Source organism: Nerophis ophidion, linkage group LG11 (assembly GCF_033978795.1).
Source record: "Nerophis ophidion isolate RoL-2023_Sa linkage group LG11, RoL_Noph_v1.0, whole genome shotgun sequence".
Classification (NCBI taxonomy): domain Eukaryota; kingdom Metazoa; phylum Chordata; class Actinopteri; order Syngnathiformes; family Syngnathidae; genus Nerophis; species Nerophis ophidion.
Window position 1 is genome coordinate 33,094,478 of NC_084621.1, and position 26,935 is coordinate 33,121,412.

A 26,935-nucleotide genomic window follows, 5' to 3' on the forward strand; every position below is an offset into this window, starting at 1 on the left:
GCGCTAGCCATTTGGCATTCAGCAATTTAAGAACAGCATGTTGGAACAATTTGGGCGTTTAAGAGCACGTCATGAATTTGAATGGACTCCTTTTTGGAAATCACTTAGGAGAAAAGATTAGAGGAAATGATAGGAACTTATTGCTGAATGGGGCCCAATGTTATCTAATGCTAGCTATTGAAATTGCAATCGTTAGCTAACTACACCCAATGTCAATTTGCGTGCACGTGTTACGTACGTACTTAGTTACATCATTACGTTCTAGAAGCATCCGTGTAAATGTTGCAAACAGCAACCTTTAAAGGGTAACTGCACTTTTATTTGGAATGTTTAACATCTACGTAATATTTAAACTTCTTTCTTAATCTCTTTTATCACATAAAATATACATTGGAGCGATACCAAGTCACACAATAAAGTACAAATTAATAAATAAATAAAGTACACAATATCCAAAAAAAAAAAAGTAGAAACTACTATCAACTAGTCATTTACATGTTTTAATTTTTTCTCCAAGTCTGAATTTGTAAATATTATTAAGAAACCAAAATTTTTTGGAGAAGATAAAAATCCCTCTAGTATCGATCATTTACTGATCTTGATACTAGCCCTGGTATCAACACCACCAACTTAAGTGTTGTGTACTGACTGTGACAAGGCTGACACACCAACAGTTGTTATATTATCCTCTTTCTTGACTCATATTCATTTACTGGTAATTTCCTGTTAATATATGCTACACTTCTTAAAGGCCTACTGAAATGAGATTTTCTTATTTAAACGGGCATTGCAGGTCCATTCTATGTGTCATACTTGATCATTTCGCGATATTGCCGTATTTTTGCTGAAAGGATTTAGTAGAGAACAACGACGATAAAGTTCGCAACTTTTGGTCGCTAATAAAAAAGCCTTGCCTGTACCGGAAGTAGCAGACGATGTGCGCGTGACGTCACGGGTTGTGGAGCTCCTCACATCCTCACATTGTTTACAATCATGGCCACCAACAGCGAGAGCGATTCGGACCGAGAAAGCGACGATTTCCCCATTAATTTGAGCGAGGATTAAAGATTTGTGGATGAGGATAGTGTGAGTGAAGCACTAGAAAAAAAAGAGAAAAAAAGACAGGGCAGTGGGAGCGATTCAGATGTTATTAGACACATTTACTAGGATATATCTGGAAAATCCCTTATATGCTTATTGTGCTACTAGTGTTTTAGTGGGATTTTATAGTCGTACCTGAAAGTCGGAGGGGTGTGGCCTCGGGTGTGGTGACCGCCAGTGTCTCTGAGGGAAGCCACGTTTCTCGACGAGGGGAGGCGAAGGCACCCAGTCGGGCCGGGCTGAGCTTTTTTTCCTCCTCCTCCACGGTGGAAGCATCCCACGTTTGGGGGCGGACGATCGGAGGAGGCAAGAGAGTCCGTAGCTGCATCTTTGACAGGTGCACGGGGAACAACGCAAGCTCCGCTCATGTCTACGCTAAGAGCCGACTTATTACCACAATTTTCTCACCGAAACCTGCCGTTTGACATGTGGTAGAGAACCATGTTCGCTTGACCGCCCTGTTCCATAGTAAAGCTTCACCTTCGGGAATGTAAACAGGGAAACACCGGCTGTGTTTGTGATGCTAAAGGCAGCCGCAATACACCGCTTTCCACCTATATCATTATTATTTGACGTCTCCATTATTAATTGAACAAATCGCAAAAGATTCAGCAACACAGAAGTCCAGAATACTGTGTAAATATGCGATTAAAGCAGATGACTTATAGCTGGGATCGGGCTGGAACAAAATGTCCGCTACAATCCATGACGTCACGCGCACGTGTCATCATACTGCGACGTTTTCAACAGGATACTTCGCGCGAAAATTAAAATTGCAATTTATTAAAATAAAAAGGCCGTATTGGCTTGTGTTGCAATGTTAATATTTTATCATTGATATATAAACTATCAGACTGCGTGGTCGGTAGTAGTGGGTTTCAGTAGGCCTTTAAACTTTACTCAGCACTTATTTATTCTGTTTTAAGCTAGCTTAGTGCCTAGCTGAGTTATTAGCATGTCTACTCCTAACTTGCTGTGTTAACATGTTTAGGCTCGTCCTCCAGTGATAATGGTGCGTGATACTAAGAAATGCAGTTTTTTTGCAATAATGGAGGTGTTTATTGTTAGCTTAGGGGAGTGCCTCCACACAGTGTATTAAGATGCACATTTAGCTGCTAGCTTGTCACGAAGGGGACTCAAAAGAAATACAGTACAGGGTTTCTCCTAGACTGCCAATATACCTTTGGTGGTCAGGGGTGTGGTTATGTCAATGTGATGTAATTGAGGAATTTGCATAATTTGCTATGATGTGATTTTTTTTTAAAGGCTCCAAAAATGTTTACATATTTTTTTTAAATATGTCATTAATTAGTATTAACATATTTTTATTTTTTATCGTTTTGCCATGTGTTGGTGATCGGGATTAAAAGGCAATGAGCGACAACAGCGATCACATATTTTTCATGAAAGTTGGCCAATACTTATTGGTGGTCGATGGATCAGCACATCCCTACTAGAAAACTCTCAAGTATTAATGTCTAATGGCTGCCAGGAGGCGATTCTATTTGTATGTGTTTTTCCTTAAGTTCTGTGACGCCCTACTTGTCTCTATGTTGGTCAGGATCCATCAACTTCCTGCATGCGGACTGCGACAAGTTCCGCCATCCTCTACTTCACATCCAGAAGACTCCTGCCGACTGTCCCGTTATTGCCATCGACTCCTTTAGGCACATGTATGTGTTTCCTGACTTCAAAGACCTCAAGTAAGTAGCACCTTTTGCAAGAAACACTATTTAAAGAAGAATGATACTCAGTTGGTTGTAGATCTCCGCCAAGGCCCAAATCCATATCATGCATTTTCCCGTTGTTTGTTTTCAATGAGAAATGGAGAAAAAGTGGTGGGTTAGTATAAACAAAATGGTAAATAATTCCCATGATCAGCAACTTCATCTGGATTTTCACCAAAACGGGATATGTCCTTCACCGTCCCAAACCATGCCAAAGTTCCGTGGCAAAAGTCAAGTGTTTTTGTAAGCAAAATCCACCTGAGAGCCACTGTACTCTGCAGTGGACATGTGTGTTTTGCATAACAGAGATATTTTCTCATGAACTTAGTGACTCTTAACAAATTACAGACCAAAAACAAATGTCCACTGCAGAGGACACTGCTTTTCCGAAGTATAGTTGCTGACGAGAATGTTACATCCTTGGAAAAACGACATACAGTTTTGCCACAACATTAAGTACACCTAATACTACCTACTTCTAGAATCAAAATGTACCAAATCAAATATTGTGTGTGAATGTGAGTGTGAATGTTGTCTGTCTATCTGCTGTGGTGGCCCTGCGATGAGGTGGCAATTTGTCCAGGGTGTACACCACCTTCCGCCCAAATGCAGCTGAGATAGGCTCCAACACCCCCCGCAACCCTAAAAGGGACAAGCGGTAGAAAATAAATGGATGGAATATGATAGAATAGTGATAATAACTGGAAAAATCTATCGTGTGGCCATCCAAGTGATTAGAACACCTGATTCTGACCATTTGGATGGGCGGCCATATACTTTTGGCAATATAGTGTATTTATAAAACAATCTTGCCTTCCTTCATACTTTCTCCAACAAGCTGTTTGGCAATTTGCACAATTTGTGACAGCTTTCCCAAGTGTGACGTTAGTGGATATCTCCGTATATGGTAGCGATTTACACAAAGAGTTTTGAGTGAATCCGCTATTTTTAATTTATGCACAAGCCCTTTGTAACCCAAAAACATGGCCACGGTATGACTCGGAAAAGAAAAGTCCCACCACAGGTTACTATACACTTCTCCATTTTCATCTGAAGAATTAAGAAGTGACTAGTGAACTTTTTCAATGTACCTTCAAGTGGGAAGAAGTATTTCTTCATGTCCATCCATCCATCCATCTTCTGCCACTTATTCCCTTCGTGGTTGCGCGGGACACTGGAGCCTATCTCAGCTGCAATCGGGTGGAAGGCCGGGTGGAAGGCCGGGTACATCCTGGACAAGTCGCCACATCATTGCAGGGCCAAAACATGCAAACAAATTTAAAGGTTCCTGCTTCACAAACCAGCGGCAACCTCAAGATGAAAGATGGATTTTTCCAAAAGCTACTCTTAATAGCGGACTCACTGCCTGTTATTTATGTCAATGGAGGAGTCAATGAAAAGCTAAGTAGAAACAGTAGGTTGGCAATTTTTTAATGATACGTCAGCAATGTTGGCTCGAGTTTTATTGTGACTTAGCTTTCTAATGTAGGACCACAGCTTCGCCAATCTCCCTGAATATTTCCCAAAACATTACTTTTAAGGATACGATTAATGTGGCGACAGACATATAATACGAACCATTGTGATGCGTTCAGTTCCAGCCTTTCTACTGAAGTTCATTTTTGTGCCATTGCTGTTGCCATTCATGTTGCAGCTCAAAAGTTGAATATGCTTAGAATATTCATGTTGCAGCTCAAAAGTTGAATATGCTTAGAATAAGATATCTTTCCTTCCGGAAACTTCTCTCTCGAACTATAAATATGGCTGCCGTGGCAGGGAAGAAGGGTCAGTCACTGAGAAAGGGCGGGTTTCATCTTGACAACGCAGCCTCTTACGGGGACGGCGTGGTGAAGTTGGTAGAGTGGCCGTGCCAGCAATCTGAGGATTATTGGTTCAATCCCCACCTTCTACCATCCTAGTCACGTCCGTTGTGTCCTTGGGCAAAACACTTCACCCTTGCTCCTGATGGGTCCTGGTGAGCGCCTTGCATAGCAGCTCCCGCCATCAGTGTGTGAATGTGTGTGTAAATTGCCAATTGTGGAAATACTGTCAATGCGCTTTGGGCTCCTTAAAAAGTGGTAGAAAAGCGCTTTCCAAGTACAACCCATTTACCATCTTAAAACGGGGTGGTTGCCAGAGGCAGCTAGAAAGTGGCTTGAAGATATGTCTTTAAAGCAAAATGTATGCTACCTTTTGACTGAAAAACTATCATTACATGTTATGTAAACCAAAAAGAAGTGTTTTATACATTGAAAAAAGTTATAATAGGTCCCTTTTAAGGGTATACCTGCAAAACTCAGCATCAATGGTTGGAATTGGGGGTTAAATCCCTAGAAATGATTCCTGGGCGCGGCACCCCTGCTGCCCACTGCTCCCCTCACCTCCCAGGAGGTGATCAAGAGGATGGGTCAAATGCAGAGGACAAATTTCACCAAGCCTAGTGTGTCTGACAATCATTGGTACTTTAACCATACTTGTCAACCCTCCCAGATTTTCCGGGAGACTCCCGAAATTCAGCGCCTCTCCAGAAAGCTTCCCGGAAGAAATGTTCTCCCGAAAATCTCCCAAAATTCAGCCGGAGCTGGAGGCCACGCCCCCTCCAGCTCCATGCGGACATGAGTGGGGACAGCCTGTTTTCACGTCCGCTTTCCTGTTATATAAACAGCTTGCCTGCTCAATCACGTTACAACATCTGCGGATTTTAATAAAAAACTGCACACACAAGGAGACAAATCAGAAGAATGAGGAAGCTACAGCCATGGCGACGCCGTCTGTAATAGCGTGATTCTATGTTGTCTGTTGCCATCTCCTGGTGAATGTTGGCTATAGCGTTATGGGGTTGCTTTTTGATGGGCCAACGATTTACGTGGTGCTGTGCACCTGACGGCAAGTGACTCTCGCCAGTACGCAAATGGCAGAACAAAGGTTACTCAAATAGTGAAAGGTAAGTGTTGTTATTGTTGTTTTTGTTAGTAACCAGCAAGTACAGTACAGTTAGTAGACAACTGTTTTTTTAATACTGTGTATTTGATAGGTGCTGTCTGAAATTCAACTATTTATTTTATTTATATATATGTATAATAAAATAAATATATATAGCTAGAATTCACTGAAAGTCAAGTATTTCATACATATATATGTATATTTATATATATATATGTCAAATACTCCAGTTAGTGAATTATACTCCTTCCCTCTTAACCACGCCCCCGCCCAAGCAACGCCCCCAACCACGCCTCCGACCCACCCCCGCCCCCTGAAATCGGAGGTCTCAAGGTTGGCAAGTATGACTTTAACCTAAACTTTAAAATAAGCTACAAACGCTGGCATGAAACATAAGCATGTTAAAATACTGTTTACATGCGTCATTTACCAAAATATGTGACTCTCGGGTGTATACTTGCACGGATAGCCTAAAAAGCTAACATGCTAATGTTAGCATGCACAAAGTAAACATTTGTATAAATCCTGAAAAAAAGGACACATATAAGCTACTTTTTTCAGTGGAATCTAGTCTGCTTATTTTGACATGTGTTGTAGTAGTGTTAACTTCATCGTCATTGCTAAGCAGCGTCTTTTTACAAAAGAAGATTAGTGTTTGTCAAAATCCCTAAAAAAGAAAGAAGGGTTGGAGGGGTTATGTATCCAATTGCTCATAGCAAGACGAGACAGCCAATCCTAGGAAAGTTGACATACTTGTTTCACTTTGCACTTGACTCTCAGTGTGTTACCGTTTTTGTACCAGCAGAATGTTTTGTACACATTTGTATTAGTGACAAAGTTGTGGCAGTTGTCAGTTAGGAAAGATCAGACAAAAACCGAATCATACAAAAATTGAATAAGAAATCTCATAAGAAATAGTTTAAAATAGGCTGCAGCTATGCATTATTTTAGTAAACGAGTATTCTATGGATTAGTTTATTCAATTAATCGCATTAAACACACTTTTTAGCTTCAATGCATAATTTAGGGAGAATAGTTTTCTGTTTACAATTAACTTTAAAATTGCATTTTTCACGTGTGCATTAATAACAAAATACAATGAAATCACAGCACCAACTTACCACGGCTCTCATTCTCGCTCTTCAGCCTTTTATTAACTAAGTGTGCATATTTAAAGTTTCAGGCACTCCATGCAGCCCGGATTTTATCAAGTTTCATTAAACGATTAGTTGTATCAACAGAATATAAATCCGATCTTTCTTTAATCCATTAATCGTTGTAGCTGTAATGTTAATCCAATTGCTATGTTCCAGACACCCAAAAATATAAGCACAAAACACATTTTTAAGACAATATTTTTAGTTTAACGTACAGAAAAATCGAAATAATGAATTAAATGGATAAATGAACATCTCAAAAAAAGCCATCACTTTCATGCTTTCTGAAGAGAAGAGAAGAGAAGGAGGAAAAGTAAAAACAACTGATTTACTAATTCAATAATGTTTCTCACATTCTTTACCAAGGTGTCCGGACGCTCAAGTTTCTTTGGCCCCACGGTAAAACTGGGCAATTAATTGAATTTTAATCTCGATTTAGATTTTGGCTTCTCACAATCATAAAATGCTGAAATCAAAAACAACAATGTTTTAGTGTTAAGAACACCGTCTCTACTAGAAGTTTGGGATCTCACCACGGTTGCTACTTTTAATTAGACACAGAACGGGTGTGTCTAACACAAAAATTTATTCCAATAAAGGAAAACCCCGGCAAAACTGACTTTTATTGTGTTTTCTATTGCTATTATTTAAATTTACGTTGTTACTAGTATTATTATCATTATTATTACTTATTGTTTTTTTGTAACTAATTTATATCCGTTTCTTTTAAATTTTATTTAAAGTTGAGTTTTGATGGTACAAAAAATACTCATGTTTTCAAATTAATGAATAATCTTGTTATTAACCGTGATTTCAATATCAATCTAAATATTTTTACCATAATCATCCAGCCCTACCCCACAGTGGATTATGTTGTGGTCATGCTCAATAAAAACACAGTATTAAAGACCAACGGGTGTTTGTTAACTCGATCCTGCGGAATAAAACATGGACAAACCGACTAGTTATGTGTCGTGTGATGTTTGGCCGTATGATATAAGACGATAGAAGAAAATGGGGGTACAATTTTGACCAAAGTATATGTCAAAAACCAAAACATTCTGAGAAAGGGGAGTACGTTGTAAGAAGTTTTGTTGAAGTGAGCGTCCGTTGCTGCATTAATAACATGACATCAACGTAATGAAAAGCGAGCACAAATGAAACCCCTCCTTTCTCGTGTCACAGTCGATGATTGATTTGACCTCTTTTGGTGCATTGTAGGCTGGTTATTGGTTGACGCTGACATGCTTAATGATGTTTCATCTTCCCGAATAAAGCAGGTTTTATTGCACTCATGCGCCATAATCCGCCATTGGCCACCAGCCAAAAAAACTGGCACTGCTCCCCCACTCTATATAAAAAAGTGTCCTTTATGAATGGGCCTGGACAGCGGCGCTAATGTGACATGATTTGGCGCGGGCAATAAGTGCAAAACTAATCCATTCTAATCAAATTTGCTCTTATTTATTCTGGTCCAATCAGAGCTTGATCACATAGACAGAAGCCCCGAGGACCAAACAGCCTCGTGCAGCCTAATTGCATCACATCACCACTGCGTGTGGCACACAGCTTAAAATTGCATTAGCACAGCGTATGTTATATGTATGCACTAATGCACCCACCCCCCCACCCACACACACACAGACACACACGCGCGCACGCACGCACACACGTCCACCGGGACCGCGCCCAAGTGCCGACTTGTGTGACATGACAGCCGCCCATGACCTGTCATTAATAAGGCGGCCGGGCAGCTGTCTGGATGAATGCAGGACACGTCATCAGACGCCGCAGTCTTGATCTCTGATATGTGCAGGAATGTCCTTCCAGTGGACTTATCAAATGTTCTGCTTGCAGTGTTCCCGGCAACCTGAGACAGTTCGTGTTGGACCTGCACTCCGGCAAGCTGCACAGAGAATTTCACCACGGCCCTGACCCCACAGACAGCACGCCTGGACAGGTTTGACACCAGACATAATAACGTCACATAAGGACATCCATTACAAGACCTCGAACAATTAACTTCATCATCACTAAGCAGCTTCACGTGACAATCACATGCATTCGCTTATAAAACACATTCTAACGGGACTGGGCTTTGATAACTTAGCTCATACACACCTGGCCTGTCAGAGCATATGAAGACGTATTCAGCGACTAATCAAGTTAATTGATATATTCTTTATGAAAGATGGACTAGCAACAAATGAAGTGAAGACTTTTGGAGACCAACATGGTTTAGTGAATTTTTTCCTGAGGTTATTATACTGGTTGAGTCAAGGTTCAATGGTCGTGGGTCAGGACAAACAGTACGACAGTTGAGTTTTTTGGGGGAGTTATTCAACTGTGGCATCGTCAGAGAAAAAATGTATCAGCTTCCCTTTGTTGTCTCATAGCGCATAACTGTGGTGTGTTCAAGGACGATCAATCATAATGATTGTAGATTATATAGATTAGATTATAAATCATTCCTCTTACTTGTGTAGTTAAAAGTTGTGACCAGAAACCGAGAAGTTGGTCAACTTTGACATTAAATTTAGACCTGGAGATGGCAAGCAAGACACACACACAAAAAAACGCTCGCATGCACACACAGCGTGGGGACGGCGTGGCGCGGTTGGGAGTGTGGCCGTGCCAGCAATCTGATGGTTCCTGGTTCAATCCACACCTTCTACCAACCATGTCACTTCCGTTGTGTCTTTGAGCAAGACACTTCACCATTGCTCCTGATGGGTCGTGGTTAGGGCCTTGCATGGCAGCTCCCGCCATCTGTGTGTGAATGAGTGAATGTGGAAATAGTGTCAAAGCGCTTAGAGTACCTTGAAGGTAAAAAAGCGCTATACAACTATAACCCATTTACCATTTACACCTTTTTTTTCTTGTTATAATGTCTGGTTAGATTAGTCGGTCAGCATCCCGGCGAGAAAGTGTTTCACTAAAGCTAGATCTACTTATCACTATACTTGCCAACCCTCCCAATATAGGCTGAATTTCAGTACCCCTTGATTTTCTTCCGATTTCCACCTGGACAATGTTGCTACACCATCCTCCACTGGGTGCAGTTTTCGTCCGGACAATAAAAGCGATTCTATTCATAAGAATGAATCTTAATTTAAAAAAAAAGGCACAAGTCATACAATATCATATGATTTGTAATCCTTTCAATAACCCTCTTGGCCCCTTCTGAAAAAAATGGTTTGATCCACACCAATGATCCCTCTGAGGTGCACACCTATGCAATTGTATGCTGCTCCCTTCTCCTTTGCAAACGGAAAATTTGTGCATCGCATGAAATCCAAATTCAACTTAAACTCTAAAGAAAATTAACACAAACAATTTAGTCCCTGCCATTTATAACAAGTGGCGACTTGTCCAGGGTGTACCCTGCCTTCTACCTGAATGCAGCTGGGATAGAGTCCCAGCTGCATTCCGAGACGTTTTAAGGAGGAGGAGGGGCAGTGATGCCCTGCTGGATGCATTAAACAATCTAATTAGATTTTCCAAAATAAATCAATTCAAGTTATGGAAAAAAATGCCAACATGGCACTGCCATATTTATTATTGAAGTCACAATGTGCATTATTATTTTTAACATGCCTCAAAACAGCAGCTTGGAATTTTGGACATGCTCTCCCCCCTGAGAGAGCATGAGGAGGAGGTTGAGGTGGGCAGGGTTGAGGTGGTGGTGGGGGGTAGCTAGGGGTGTATATTGTTGTGTCCCGGAAGAGTTAGTGCTGCAAGGGATTCTGGGTATTTGTTCTGTTTTGTTTATGTTGTGTTACGGTGCGGATGTTCTCCCGAAATGTGTTTGTCTTGTGTGGTGTTGGTTCACAGTGTGGCGGATATTTGTAACCGTGTTAAAGTTGTTTTTACGGCCACCCTCAGGGTGACCTGTGTGGCTGTTGACCAATATGCCTTGCATTCACTTGTGTGTGAAAAGCCGTAGATATAATGTAACTGGGCCTGCACGCAAAGGCAGTGCTTCTAAGGTTTATTGGCGCTCTGTACATCTCCCTACGTCCATGTACACAGCGACGTTTTAAAAAGTCATGAATTTTACTTTTTGAAACTGATACCGATAATTTTGAATCCAATACCGATTTTTTCCGATATTACATTTTTAAGCATTTATTGGCCGATAATATTGGCAGTCCGATTTTATTACATGCCGAGTTATCATAATGTGTTCAATGTGGTCTTATAAAATGTGCTATGAGTGGGACATTTAATAGCCTAAATACAAAAAAATAGATGTTATAGATATTAAATATCTGCCTAATTCTGAGGTCTTAAGTTTGGCAAGTACGCGTATCACTCAGCTTCTAAAATTTGAAGATCATCCTCCGTATAATCAGTCTCAAAAATTGAATGTTCTGGATCATCATTTGTCCCAAAGTTGTCGTCGTTGGCTCTCAGAAATTCTGCCATGATTAGTGTCGTTGTTATTAAAGGGAAAAGCGAACAATTTGATACGTCTGTGAAATTAATATGCCGCCCTATGCTTAAAATGATCGAAATACATAAATATTACACATTACTATGAATGTTCCTGTTACTACATTACATATATATTTATTGTGTATATATAACCTTTTTTGGGTTTTATGGATGTTATTTAGAGCGCTGCATAGGCCGAATAGAGCGACTAGCATTGGCTCCATTGTTTGCTGACTTTTGCTAGCGTTTATTTACGAGTTAGAATGCATAGAAAAGACAAAAATGTGTTTTTGTCTGACAGAAGGATTGTGAATTATGGACAAAGTAAAAAAAAAAGGTGCGATTTCCCTTTGACGTTTGTAGGTTTCAGTGTGCACAATCACATGTCTTAACTGCTCAGACAGAAATGTGTTTGCTTACGTTTAGCTTGGGGCATATATTTTTTCTAATGAGAAAAGGTGTTAATGTCTTGATTTTAAAACAGCTAGCGATTAGCGATGCCAGCTGTAGCTAGCAATTTTTGGGGCCAGCTTTCTTTTCCAGGATTTGAGCAGTATCAGTATTTCACATTTAAAACCATGCCAAGAGCCTTTGTTACTCTTTTGTCACGTGGGTGTCTGTGTCACCGCTCCAGGTCTCTGGTGTGTGAGTGACGGGAAGAAAAGTGGTTGATGTTAACATTTTATTGGATATTTAGGAGCCAACAGGGTAAACTAGTAGACCCTCCCTCCATTGTTGCTAGTTCGCAGGTCTGTGTTCAGTGGAGCTTGGTTTTGGCAGTTTCCTTTGCCTAATTGGAGTTACATCCAGTGGGTTGGATCCAGGGGGAAGAAAAGTGAGCTTTGTGGGTCGGCTTTTTTAAATCAGCATCCTACTTCCTGTTCTTTTCATGTCACTAATGCGTTAATCAAGAAACAGTTAAATTAATTTGTGCATCTGTAGTTTCAACGGTAATGAACTGTTTTTGTCCACTAGGGGACAATAACAGTGTGCCTCTAGTGCAAAACATGACCATAAGTCCCCGATAGTAAAGGAGCTGGTCGGATCTTTGGGTGAGGTGGCTCCCTGCAGTCAGCCACATTTTAGAACTGTCTGCATGGTTTTATTTAACATTAAATAAATCTATTATTGATGATTTTATCATTGCTCATGTTTAAATTGCTATGCATCTAAAAATGTATTTATTTCCCCCCACCTCTAATCAACACATACAGTACAGGCCAAAAGTTTGGACACACCTTCTCTTCATTAAATGTGTTTTCTTTATTTTCATGACTATTTACAATGTAGATTGTCACTGAAGGCACCAAAACTATGAAAGAACACGTGGAGTTATGTACCTAACAAAAAAGGTAGCATAAATGAAAACATGTTTAATATTCTTGTTTCTTCAAAATAGCCACCTTTTGCTCCGATGACTGCTTCGCACACTCTTGGCATTCTCTCGATGGGCTTTAAGAGGTAGTCACCTGAAATGGTTTTCACTACACAGGTGTGTTTGAAGCTCATTAAGAGAATGCCAGGAGTTTTCAGTTATTTTAACTTTTTTTTTGTTAAGTACATAACTTCACATGTGTTCATTCATAGTTTTGATGCCTTCATTGACAATCTACAATGTAAATAGTCATGAAAGTAAAGAAAACACATTGAATGAGTAGAAGATGTATCCAAACATTTGGTCTGTACTTCATATTCAACACATGGTTTGTTAAACCAATACTTTGGCTCTTGTACTGGATGTCAAGAAATAAGCTCTGCTTCTTCATACTCTTCTTCAGAGATGTTAAAGTGCGCCGGTCAGCTCTTGAACATAGCTTGTTAATCCATCAAACACATCAGCGACGACCATGTTAGCATTAAAAACTGCACCCGTGGCACCTCTCCCCCCTTCTCACACCGTGGTCTCCCCCCAGGAGGAGATGGACGTGGCCAGCAACCCTCCAGAGAGCTCCTTCCAGAAACTGGCGCCCAGCGAGACTCGCTACACCATCCTCAGACGGGACGAGCTGTGACCTCAGCGTCGCTTTTCCAAAGTCACCCTTTTCGGCCGGGTACCACGCCACCACGGGGAGGGGGGGGTGATGCGCGGGGGGTTTCAGGACAGGCCAAGCGGGACAGAACAGCAACACCCAACACCTTTACTGAAGACGAAGAACTGAAGACACAAATGTTGGAATAACCTATATTTTCTTAAACATTTTTATTTGGGAATTTGAGGACGGGGGTGTAAGCGTGTGGGTAGAAGTTAAAAACAAGTCTTTTTACGTTTTTTTTTTTTTTTGAGCTTGTACATATGTTCCATGGCATTTTTTGATCTAAATTAAATGGTTGTTTTCTTTATTTTTATTCCACTCCAGTCGTCGTGGAAATGCACAACATTATCGTTGGTGCAATAATATCGTCACCATTTTTAAGTCATGCAGGCTTCGTGAAGGCTGACCTGGAACTTGTTCTGTAGCAAAACGCTACTTTGCATCTTTTATCCTCAGTGCCTAGAAATAGAAAGACAGTACAGTAATCTTGGAGGGAAAAAAGATTTTCCAAATAACATCAATACTCTAAGATGTGTTCAGAATACAGTCAGTCGTACTTCAGTTTTCACGCGCCGCACTTTGCTCTCTATTCGGTTTTCAACAGACAATTTGGACAAAACTGCACCCAGGTTTTGGTTTTCGCTCGGCCAAAGTCGCACGTAACAATCCACTCGTGGAATCGAGTGTCTCGATGACTCCGCCTCTTGGGTTTCTTTTGTTGACTATGACTTTTAAATAAGCCACCACGGGGCCAAAGAAAGTTGCGAGTGCCAGCACTTTGACAAAGAAGGTGAAAAACACTATTGAATTTAAGAAAACTGGTAGCAAAGTACAAATCTCCCTCTGTTCTTTGAGTCTTCAATAAATGTTAATGGTAAATGTTCATTTCTATGAATTTCACATTGTTTTCGTCATGTAGAAATATAATTATTCTCTATGAAAATGGGTTTTGTGTCCATATTGTCTGGAACAAATGAATTGGTTTAACTTTTTTTTTTCTGTTTTTTGTACATTTTGGTCCTTTTTGATCTTTTGGAGCAGATTGCAAAATACTTAAATAAAGAAAACTGAAGTACCACCGTACTTAAATAAAAAAATTGAAGTACCACTGTACTTGAATAAGGAAAACTGAAGTTACCCCGTACTTTAATGTTGAAAATTGAAAAGAAAACTCCCTACAGTTTGTGTTCTAGGTCACCAAACAAGTTTGCAGTCTCAAAATTCTAAAAAAAAAATACGTTTTTCAAACTTTATTTTCAGCATGGCCCTAATTTTCTGTAATGTCGGATTTTATTTTGAAAGTACACCAGGGGACAAAAAAAAAATCGTTTTGTGGCGACAACACATGCATTATATCAACACGCAAAAAAACAAACATGTGTGCCAAGTTCTAACATGGGACCACTTTCCAGTTTTGGGAGTCCTCTGCAGAGTTTGACCCTGAACCCAAATGATCTCCACTGTGATGCAAAGTGAAAGAATTCTCTTCTCGGCGCCATGTTTTTGTGTTCCTGGGATGTTTTGTGTACTTCCTGTACATGTAACTTGGCGTGTCGTCACGCCCCATAATTTGATGTCTTTTTTTTTTTTTAAGACAAAAAGCGGACTTGTGGAGGCAGAGGGACTGCTAGCCAAGTTGTATCAATGTCCCTTAGAGGCCCAGAGACATTTGACATATCAGCCCACACATGACGACAAGATGGATGCCGTTTCCAAATGGGTCATCTCAGAGGAACGGGGACGACAATTAAAAGTCATTTTACAGGATTTTGTTGTGCCTGCTGTCTTTTTTGTTTTTGTAAAAAAAACAAAAAAAACATTTTTACCATTTAGCACATCAAGTGACACTCAATGAGATAGGCTTCAGCACCCCCCACAACCCCGAAAGGGACAAGCGGTAGACAATGGATGGACATAAAGTACTTTCGGACAGAAATACTTGATTACTCTCCAAATATTGTCATTGGATGATCAATACACACAGTTTATTTGTGTCTTTATTACAAAAGCATGTCTTTACACTGAATTCATGAATTTTTTGCATTTGGATTTTGTGAGCTGTATTTTTTTTTTTACATCAAACATTGCTGACACTTCATTGAATGAAATGTTAAACAGTTTGTTAAAATATGTGTAGAAAATGTTTGCTTCAAAATTCAAGACTGACGCGATCCTGTCTCAGGACCGGCCAATAAGGCACTTCAGTCCTAATAACCTGAGGAGACTTAGACCAACTTTAATAGATTCACAAGGGAAATTGTTCCACACAGTAGCTCAGTTACAAAGGATGGAAAGGACAATGCACACAAAAAGAGGGCAAAAACAAAAGGTATAAAGTAGACAAAAAAATGTACCATAGTAGCAATATAACATATGTGTAATATTTACATATTGTACAGTGAGGTCCACAAGTATTTGCACACCCTGCAATTTTGCAAGTTCTCCTTAAAAATTGGGTTTGAAATGTTCATCATAGACAGGGGTCTCAGACTCGCGGGCCAATTGCGGCCCCCACCTTAATATGAAAGTTTAATGTTAGTGCGGCGCGTGAGTTTTATATGAACGGCGCTTGAACGAGTTGTGTTACTTGGGTCCAAAATGGCTCTTTCAACGTTCTGGTTTGTCTACCCCTGCATTAGTGGAAAAGCGGCAAGTGAGTGAAAGCGACAAGAGACATTGCCATGGAGACAAGGGTATTCTTACTTATTCTTATTTTTTATTTATTGTTTAATTTGCATTGCCTCACACAATGAACACCACATATATTTCTATATGACGCCGGATAACACTCCGGGAGCCGTCACTTTTTTTGCGCTCTCTATCCCGGTACTTTCCCGGCTATTATCCGCCGACCGCCGTGTTGCTGTAGGGAGGGAAACCGGAACGACACACATTGCAGGAATAACATTATTCTCCATGCGTCGGATAAATACAAATATATTCAAGAAATATTTTTAGGAAATCTTTTCTTGCGGCCCAGCCTCACCCAGACTCTGCATCCAGTGGCCCCCAGGTAAAGTGAGTTTGAATAAACAGGTCACAGGTGAGGATTGGAACCTTGATTAGCCATTCAAACCTGTTTGTGTCAACTTTTGTGCATGTTTTCTGGTCAAAGTCACTGGGGTATGTAAACTTTTGATCAGGGTCATTTGGGTACTTTCTTTTGTCATTTTAATTTAAAAAGAGTAAACACGGTTGTTTGCCAATAAATAGCTTCACACAACCATTAAGCATGAGTGGAAGAAAGATATTTTTTTTGTTATCATTCATATTCTCTGAAGAATGGCCAAGAAATCATAAATTCTCCCAGGGTATGTAAATGAGCACAACTATATTTCCACTGATAGAGACATCTTTTAAAAAGAAAAATCTGGAAATCACATTGTATAATTTTTTTTAATGATTTAGTTGTATGCCACTTGGGTTCATAAGTATTTGCACACATGAGAACCAGCAAGAATTGTGACTCAAAAGAGCTGTCAGTCTATCCCACCCACCACCACTTTGAGCTCATTTAAAGGCCTACTGAAACCCACTACTACCGACCACGCAGTCTGATAGTTTATATATATAGATATATAAATAGTACTTTATTGATTCCTTCAGGAGAGTTCATTCAGGAAAATTAAAATTCCAGCAGCAGTGTACAGAGTTGAGATCAATTTAAAGTAAAAAGTAAATAATGGGGGTTTAAAAGGAAACAAAATAGAGAAATATTACAAAAAGAATAAAAACAATGGGAATAACAATATAACAGTAAAATAAGAATATAACAAGACAAAGTAGGCAGTAGTGACCATGCTATGAAAACGTATTGCACTGTTAATGTTTTGCATCCCCTGTCATCCTAATACCCCCCGTCCCAGAGAGGAGTTGTACAGTCTATAGTATACAGTATATATCAATGATGAAATATTAACATTGCAACACATGCCAATACGGCCGGTTTAGTTGACTAAATTGCAATTTTAAATTTCCCGCGAGTTTTTTGTTGAAAATGATGACGCGTACGCGTGACGTCACGGACTGTCTGGAAATATTAGCAGCTGCACCACTAGCGGCTAAAAGTCGTCTGCTTTAATCGCATAATTACACAGTATTTTGGACATCTCTGTTTCTTTCTTTGTTGTGAAGCAGAGCGGTCAAGCGAACATGTTTTCTCTACGTCAACCAGCATGTTTTTGGATGGGGAAATTGTGATATATATCTTACCGGAGACATCAGTGGATTATTCGTCGTCCTGCAGCAGCTGTCAAAAAAGGCAGCTGTGAGCTTGGCTCCTCGGCTTCTCTCTGAGACACCGCGTGTTCACCGCAGCCATCTGACCTCGAGGTATGTCCTCACAATCTTTAAAATCTCACTAAAACACTATTAAAACAATAAGCAGTTAAGGGATCTTCCAGAATTATCCTAGTAAATGTGTCTAATTACATCTGAAACGCTCGCACTGCCGCCGCTTTTGAAAAAAAAAATGTTATTGATTATTTTCTAGTCCTTCACTATCAATATCCTAATTCACAAATCTTTCATCCTCGCTCAAATTAATGGGGAAATTTTTATTTACTTTTTAGCCTGGACTACTCACGGGCTGGATTTTGGACGATGGCGTGCCATATCTGCTTAGGACAGTGGTTCTCAAATGGGGGTACGCGTACCCCTGGGGGTACTTGAAGGTATGTTTAAAATTAAGTTCATGAATCCAGATGGATCTCTATTACAATCCCCAAAGAGGGCACTTTAAGTTGATGATTACTTCTATGTGTAGAAATCTTTATTTATAATTGAATCACTTGTTTATTTTTCAACAAGTTTTTAGTTATTTTTATATCCTTTTTTCCAAATAGTTTGAGAAAGACCACTACAAATGAGCAATGTTTTGCACTGTTATACACTTTAATAAATCAGAAACTGAGGACATAGTGCTGTATTTTACTTCTTTATCTCCTTTTTTCAACCAAAAATGCTTTGCTCTGATTAGAGGGTACTTGAATTAAACAAATGTTCACAGGGGGTACATCACTGAAAAAAGGTTGAGAACCACTGGCCTAGGAGACTCAGTAACAATCGGTAGAACATAGATTGATGGATGGGTGAAAAAGAACAGATTAAAAAAATAATAATTAAAAAATATATATATATATTTTTGCGGGCTGGATTTTGGACGCTGGCGGGCTGTATCTGGCCCGCGGTCGGTAGTTTGGGGACCCCGTGCTCTAGACCTAAATCCAATCTAAAACAAATCTTTGTGTTGCTCAGCGACAGCCCCGAAACCTGACAGATCTAGTGAAGACTTGTGTGCAGAGGAGTGTGCCAAAATCCTGGTTGCCGTGTGTGCAAACCAGCTGAAGAACTCTCGGAAACCTTTAAACTACAATTGTAAACAAAGGCTTCTGCACTAAATATTAACACTGAGGTTCTCATCTGTGCAAATACCTATGAACCCCAGTCACATACAAGTAAATTGTTAAAAAAAATCATACAATGTGATTTCCAGATTTTTCTTTTTAGATGATGTCTCTAACAATGGAAATACATCTATGATGAACATTTCAGACCCCTCCCTAATTTCTAAGAGGGAGAACTTGCAAAATTGCAGTGTGTGCAAATACTTGTGGACCTGACTGTATATACACAGTATATTATATATACTGATATATTATATACTATATAGAATACATAACAAATCTTGAAATTTAAATCACAATTTTAACAAACTATTTTCAAACACTTTGCACGCACATTTAAATTCAATTAAATATTGAGCATGATTTCAGCAAATTACAAAATCCAATTACAAAAAAATGATGTTACATAAATTCAGTGTAAAAAACAAACTTGTAAATTAAAACATACATTGACCTCTAAAAATGTATCTATGGACTCCTCCCACCAGTTATCAATAACAAAAAAAGAATGCACCGTTGACTTTTACCAATCAAAATCTGATAAGTCTTCCCTCATGGCTGTTAATTGGTTCCAGACATGGGTAGACAAGTTCCTGCAAAGTATGAATAAGTAATTACAAATCAAATAATTTAACTTCTTACAACCTTCTAAATACATTTTTAAAGCCCGGAACTAAAACTCTTAATCCAATATAGTAAAATGGTGCCTAAGGCTGAGCCAATCAGTGGCCACGATACTGTGGCCGATACCATTGTAGTTTTGATATTTTTTTTAGGCCATTGTTATGCTTGAAAATGCTTCATTTAGGACCAAACAATAGTCAAATATGCATTCATTAAAAAAACAAATATGGAGTGTGATGAAGCTGTAATATTTGACTAATATGTGGAATTTCTCCAAATGTGTATTGGCTAGGGCAGCACGGTGGAGGAGGGGCGGATAAACAGTGCTCCTGCCCAAGATGGCGGCCAGGAGGCGGAGCATGCAGCAGAGCGGAGAGGCGGGGCACGCCTGGAGCAACACTGCAGCCATCAGAGTCAGGTGCGTAGATTACACACCTGCTCTCAATCCCTGCATCTTCTCCTGCAGCATAAAAGGGGAGAAGGAGGAACAATCGGGGCAGAAGTAGGAGAGGAAATCATGGCTAACAAAGACCACGAAGACGACGAGATCGACCCAGAGCGAGATGAGCCCCCGCGGAAGACATAGCCATTGGCCACTGAAAGGTGCGCCGCAACGAGCAGGAAGAAACGGCGCGCTAGAAATTGGCGCGACCGACTGGCAAGCAAACTCATTCATTGAAATAATAAATGAGAGTCAAACCTGCTACCATGCGTCTTGCATCAATGGTCACGGCAACCCACACGATGACGGCTGGAGACCTGTCACAAGGGGTTAGTGCGTCTGCCTCACAATACGAAGGTTCTGAGTAGTCATGGGTTCAATCCCGGGCTCGGTATCTTTCTGTGTGGAGTTTGCATGTCCTCCCCGTGACTGCGTGGGTCCCCTCCGGGCACTCCGGCTCCCTCCCACTTCCAAAAACATGCACCTGGGGATAGGTTGATTGCGAACACTGAATTAGCCCTAGTGTGTGAATGTGAGTGTGAATGTTGTCTATGTGTGTTGGCCCTGCGATGAGGTGGCGACTTGTCCACGGTGTACTACGCCTTCCACCCGCTTGTAGCTGAGATAGGCACCAGCGCCCCCCGCGACTCCAGAGGGAATAAGCGTCAGCAAATGGATGGATGGATATTGGAATTCACAGGAATTAATGGGTAACTAATGGGAATAAACATTGAAAGCAACATGCTGCTGGATCTTGCAGCATGATTATTAGCTAAAACACCTTGATTTCATGCAAATTCAGTAGAATTTCAACCCTGCACTGTGCATTCCTCCATCACATGCATGGATAATTCCCAGCATGCTACACACTACAGCAGGGCTATTGAGGCCACTACTATTTGAGCCCAAGGACTTCATTCAGTCAGGTAAGTTTTGATGATATTCCGGGGGTAAATATATTAGATGTATGGTATCTAAGTTGAATAGAGGTGTGATTGCTTGTTAATGTATGACTGTAGACCAGTGGTCACCAACCTTTTTGTAGCTGCGGACCGGTCAATGCTTGATAATTTGTCCCGTAAGTGTATCTTGTGTTTATTATGTTGACTTAATTAAAAAAAATTATTCTGCATCCCGGTACCAATCTGCTGTAGACCACTCTAGCAGACTTCCACTAAGTGAGCTAGCTGTTCCTGTATATGATAAATCATTTTGGGGCCAATATCTCTAGCTAGCAAGGTTTATGTACCACCACAGTCTCATAATGAACTGAAAATATTTCTCCGTTAGCCATGATGCTAATTGTCTCTACGTTAAATCCCATTCATTTATGCTAAAAACATTAGCGATCCGAATTTTCCTCCTACAGACATCACACGTGGGATGTTTCATAATTAAGAATTGTTTTCGTTATATTGTAAGTTCCTCTCTGAGCTGCCACCTTATCGTGGTAGAGGAGTTTGCGTGTCCCAATGATCCTAGGAGCTATGTTGTCCGGGGGCTTTATGCCCCCTGGTAGGGTCTCCCAAGGCAAACAGGTTCTAGGTGAGGAGCAGCTCGAAGACCTCTATGAAGAAGACAAAACATGGACCCAGATTTCCCTCGCCCGGACGCGGGTCACCGGGGCGCCCCTCTGGAGCCAGGCCCGGAGGTGGGGCACGATGGCGAGCGCTTGGTGGCCGGGCCGGGCCCCATGGCACAGCCCGAAGAGGCAACGTGGGTCACCCCTCCAAAGGGCTCACCACCCATAGCAGGGGCCATAGAGGTCGGGTGCAATGTGAGCTGGGCGGCAGCCGAAGGCAGGGCACTTGGCGGTCCGATCTTCGGCTACAGAAGCTAGCTCTTGGGACGTGGAACATCAACTTACTGGGGGGAAAGAGCCTGAGCTAGTGCGCGAAGTGGAGAAGTTCCGGCTGGATATAGTCGGACTCACTTCGACGCACAGCAAGGGCTCTGGAACCACTTCTCTCGAGAGGGACTGGACCCTCTTCCACTCTGGCGTTGCCGACAGTGAGAGGCGACGGGCTGGGGTGGCAATTCTGGTTGCCCCCCGGCTTAAAGCCTGCACGTTGGAGTTCAACCCAGTGGACAAAAGGGTAGCCTCCCTCCGCCTTCGGGTGGGGGGACGGGTCCTGACTGTTGTTTGTGCTTACGCACCAAACAGCAGTTCAGAGTACCCACCCTTTTTGGGTACACTTGAGGGACTACTGGAAAGTGCTCCCCCGGGTGATTCCCTTGTCCTACTGGGGGACTTCAACGCTCATGTTGGCAACGACAGTGAAACCTGGAGAGGCGTGATTGGGAAGAATAGCCGCCCGGATCTGAACCCGAGTGGTGTTTTGTTATTGGACTTTTGTGCTCGTCACAATTTGTCCATTACAAACACCATGTTCAAACATAAGGGTGTCCATATGTGCACTTGGCACCGGGACACCCTAGGCCGCAGTTCCATGATCGACTTTGTAGTTGTGTCATCGGATTTGCGGCCTTATGTTTTGGACACTCGGGTGAAGAGAGGGGCAGAGCTTTCTACCGATCACCACCTGGTGGTGAGTTGGCTGCGATGGTGGGGGAGGATACCGGACCGACCTGGCAGGCCCAAACGCATTGTGAGGGTCTGCTGGGAACGTCTGGCAGAGTCTCCTGTCAGACAAAGTTTCAATTCCCACCTCCGGAAGAACTTCGAACATGTCACGAGGGAGGTGCTGGACATTGAGTCCGAGTGGACCATGTTCCGCACCTCTATTGTCGAGGCGGCTGATCTGAGCTGTCGGGGCGGAAATCCTAAAACCCCTTGGTGGACACCAGCGGTGAGGGATGCCGTCAAGCTGAAGAAGGAGTCCTATCGGGTCCTTTTGGCTCATAGGACTCCGGAGGCAGTGGACAGGTACCGACAGGCCAAGCGGTGTGCGGCTTCAGCGGTCGCTGAGGCAAAAACTCGGACATGGGAGGAGTTCGGGGAAGCCATGGAAAATGACTTCCGGACGGCTTCGAAGCGATTCTGGACCACCGTCCGCCGCCTCAGGAAGGGGAAGCAGTGCACTATCAACACCGTGTATGGTGCGGATGGTGTTCTGCTGACCTCAACTACGGATGTTGTGGATAGGTGGGAGGAATACTTCGAAGACCTCCTCAATCCCACCAACACGTCTTCCTATGAGGAAGCAGTGCCTGGAGAATCTGTGGTGGACTCTCCTATTTCTGGGGCTGAGGTCGCTGAGGTAGTTAAAAAGCTCCTCGGTGGCAAGGCCCCGGGGGGTGGACGAGACCCGCCCGGAGTTCCTTAAGGCTCTGGATGCTGTGGGGCTGTCTTGGTTGACAAGACTCTGCAGCATCGCGTGGACATCGGGGGCAGTACCTCTGGATTGGCAGACCGGGGTGGTGGTTCCTCTCTTTAAGAAGGGGGACCGGAGGGTGTGTTCCAACTATCGTGGGATCACACTCCTCAGCCTTCCCGGTAAGGTTTATTCAGGTGTACTGGAGAGAAGGCTACGCCGGATAGTCGAACCTCGGATTCAGGAGGAACAGTGTGGTTTTCGTCCTGGTCGTGGAACTGTGGACCAGCTCTATACTCTCGGCAGGGTTCTTGAGGGTGCATGGGAGTTTGCCCAACCAGTCTACATGTGCTTTGTGGACTTGGAGAAGGCATTCGACCGTGTCCCTCGGGAAGTCCTGTGGGGAGTGCTCAGAGAGTATGGGGTATCGGACTGTCTTATTTTGGCGGTCCGCTCCCTGTACATTGCCGGCAGTAAGTCGAACACATTTCCAGTGAGGGTTGGACTCCGCCAAGGCTGTCCTTTGTCACCGATTCTGTTCATAACTTTTATGGACAGAATTTCTAGGCGCAGTCAAGGCGTTGAGGGGTTTCGGTTTGGTGACCGCAGGATTAGGTCTCTGCTTTTTGCAGATGATGTGGTCCTGATGGCTTCATCTGACCGGGATCTTCAGCTCTCCCTGGATCGGTTTGCAGCCGAGTGTGAAGCAACCGGAATGAGAATCAGCACCTCCAAGTCCGAGTCCATGGTTTTCGCCCGGAAAAGGGTGGAATGCCATCACTGGGTTGGGGAGGAGACCCTGCCCCAAGTGGAGGAGTTCAAGTACCTAGGAGTCTTGTTCACGAGTGAGGGAAGAGTGGATCGTGAGATCGACAGGCGGATCGGTGCGTCGTCTTCAGTAATGCGGACATTGTACCGATCCGCTGTGGTGAAGAAGGAGCTGAGCCGGAAGGCAAATCTCTCAATTTACCGGTCGATCTACGTTCCCATCCTCACCTATGGTCATGAGCTTTGGGTCATGACCGAAAGGATAAGATTACGGGTACAAGCGGCCGAAATGAGTTTCCTCCGCCGTGTGGCGGGGCTCTCCCTTAGAGATAGGGTGAGAAGCTCTGCCATCCGGGAGGAGCTCAAAGTAAAGCCGCTGCTCCTCCACATCGAGAGGAGCCAGATGAGGTGGTTCGGGCATCTGGTCAGGATGCCACCCGAACGCCTCCCTAGGGAGGTGTTTAGGGCACGTCCAACCGGTAGGAGGCCACGGGGAAGACCCAGGACACGTTGGGAAGACTATGTCTCCCGGCTGGCCTGGGAACGCCTCGGGATGCCCCGGGAAGAGCTAGACGAAGTGGCTGGGGAAAGGGAAGTCTGGGCTTCCCTGCTTAGGCTGCTGCCCCCGCGACCCGGCCTCGGATAAGCGGAAGAAGATGGATGGATGGATGGATATTGTAAAACTTACAAACGTTGCCTGGAGTGACTATTGAAGATTCCATCCGAGTAGAAACGCTATAGACGACTAGTAGACCAAACCGCACTTGTGCCTCCTGTTCAAGGGAAAGAAATACTGTAGACGTTGAACCCGAACTCAAACAGTAAGACACCTTTTCAGTCCGGTTGTCACCGTTTGTTGTGTAAGTTTGGTGTACACAACACATTGTGGGTGCTAGCGAAGAAAAATTCACAGATTAACCGCACATTTAGACAAGTCGCAGGGTTCAAAGCTTGGGGAAAAAGTATCGACTTAGTTGAGAAAATGTGGTGACATCTAAATGTCCTCCAATAAGCACACCATTTCTTCTGTTTTACTAAAGCCATTCACAAAAGGTAAACAGTATAGCTCGGTTGGTAGAGCGGCCGTGCCAGCAACTTGAGAGTTCCAGGTTCAATCCCCGCTTCCGCCATCCGAGTCACTGCTATTGTGTCCTTGGGCAAGACACTTTACCCAACTGCTCCCAGTACCACACTGGTTTAAATGTAACTTAGATATTAGGTTTTACTATGTAAAAGTGCTTTGAGTAACTAGAGAAAAGCGCTATGTAAATATTATTCACTTCACTTCATTTGTGATCTGTGAAGTTCAACTAGCAAATACTCAATCAAAATGTGTAGTTTCTTTGGCCTTCTGTCCCGCGAGCTATTCTGTTGTCATACAAGAATGAAGGTTGTAGTTTGATTCAGCTTGCTGATTGAGGGTTCATTTATTCATTGAGCCTATTTCCATTCATTTGTCCATCAGTAAAATATTTGTATAGACTACTCCAATTGTTTAGCTGACTATTTATATCTCTGTGTGGCATTGAATTAGTGTTTTACGAGAATAACCAAATACAAACAGAATAATGCCACGTGGACCCCGACTTAAACAAGTTGAAAAATGTATTCGGGTGTTACCATTTAGTGGTCGGAATATATACTGTACTGTGCAATCTACTAATAAAAGTTTCAATCAATCAGTCAATCAATCAAACACCATCTGATGGAGACATTTCCAAAGATGCATATATCATTATTGTAATTCCCCATTAATTCCCATGGACAGTGCTTTACAAAAAGGAAATCATCTTAAAAATATATTTGCTGACACATGCCAATGCAACAACAAGGTGTCTGAGTCATGTGATAGCTCCTCTCACCAGTTGTAAATGATAACTTCTACATTCAATAATCTCAATGCAAAAAACTATCAATATAATGCAATTGCTCCTCCCACGTTATAATTCATGTAATAGCTCATGATCCATGATAATTGCCACTATTCTTAACAAAGTACTTAAAACAAAAATGACAAAGGCAAAGCCAAAAGGCATGTTATGTCACAGGCAGCCACGTTATAATTCATGTGATGGCTTCTTGTTCCTGTTAGTCATGATAATCACCACTTTTTGAAAATAAATACTAATAGAAATATTTAAAATAATCAACAAAGTCAAAGCCAAAAGGCATGTTCTGTCACTCGCAGCCACATTATAATTCATGTGATGGCTTTTTATGCCAGTTATTCATGATTATCACCACTCTTTGAAAATAAATACCAATAAAAATGTTTGAAATAATCCACAAAGTCAAAGGGCATGTTCTGCCAGTCGCTGCCACAATATAATTCATGTGATGGCTCTTTATGCCAGTTATTCATGATCATCACCACTTTTTGAAAATAAATACCAATAGACATATTTAAAATAATACACAAAATCAAAGCCAAAAGGCATGTTTTGTCATACGCAGCCATATTATAATTCATGTGATGGATCCTTCCATCCATCCATTTCCTACCGCTTATTCCCTTTTGGGGTCGCGGGGGGCGCTGGCGCCTATCTCAGCTACAATCGGGCGGAAGGCGGGGTACACCCTGGACAAGTCGACACCTCATCACAGGGCCAACACAGATAGACAGACAACATTCACACTCACATTCACACACTAGGGCCAATTTAGTGTTGCCAATCAACCTATCCCTAACCCCTCTGCCACCGTGAAGCCCTTATGCCAGTTATTTATGATAATTACGACTTTTTGAAAATAAATACCAATAGAAATAATTAAAATAATCCACAAAGTCAAAGCCAAAAGGCATGTTCTGTCACTCGCAACCCCGTTTAACTCATGCGATGGCTCCATATGCCAGTTATTCTTGATAATAACCACTTTTTGAAAATAAATACCAATAGAAAAATTTCAAATAATCCACAAAGTAAAAGCCAAAAGGCATGTTCTGTCACTCGCAGCCATGTTATAATTCATGTAATGGCTCTTTATGCCAGTTATTCATGATCATCACCACTCTTTGAAAATAA

General features: G+C 42.0%; 1 protein-coding gene across 2 annotated transcripts in view; it reads left to right on the forward strand.

Moving 5' to 3' along the window:
* Window positions 1–15,165, forward strand: part of erp44 (endoplasmic reticulum protein 44) — a 51,313-nt gene extending 36,148 nt beyond the window's left edge. For both annotated transcript variants that reach the window (XM_061915688.1, XM_061915689.1), the window contains exons 9-11: window positions 2,663–2,804; window positions 8,786–8,888; window positions 13,279–15,165. In XM_061915688.1, coding sequence (XP_061771672.1) covers window positions 2,663–2,804; window positions 8,786–8,888; window positions 13,279–13,377 — 344 coding nt within the window. In that variant the 3' untranslated portion in view covers window positions 13,378–15,165. The remainder of the gene's footprint in view (window positions 1–2,662; window positions 2,805–8,785; window positions 8,889–13,278) is intronic.
* Window positions 15,166–26,935: the final 11,770 nt, after the last annotated feature.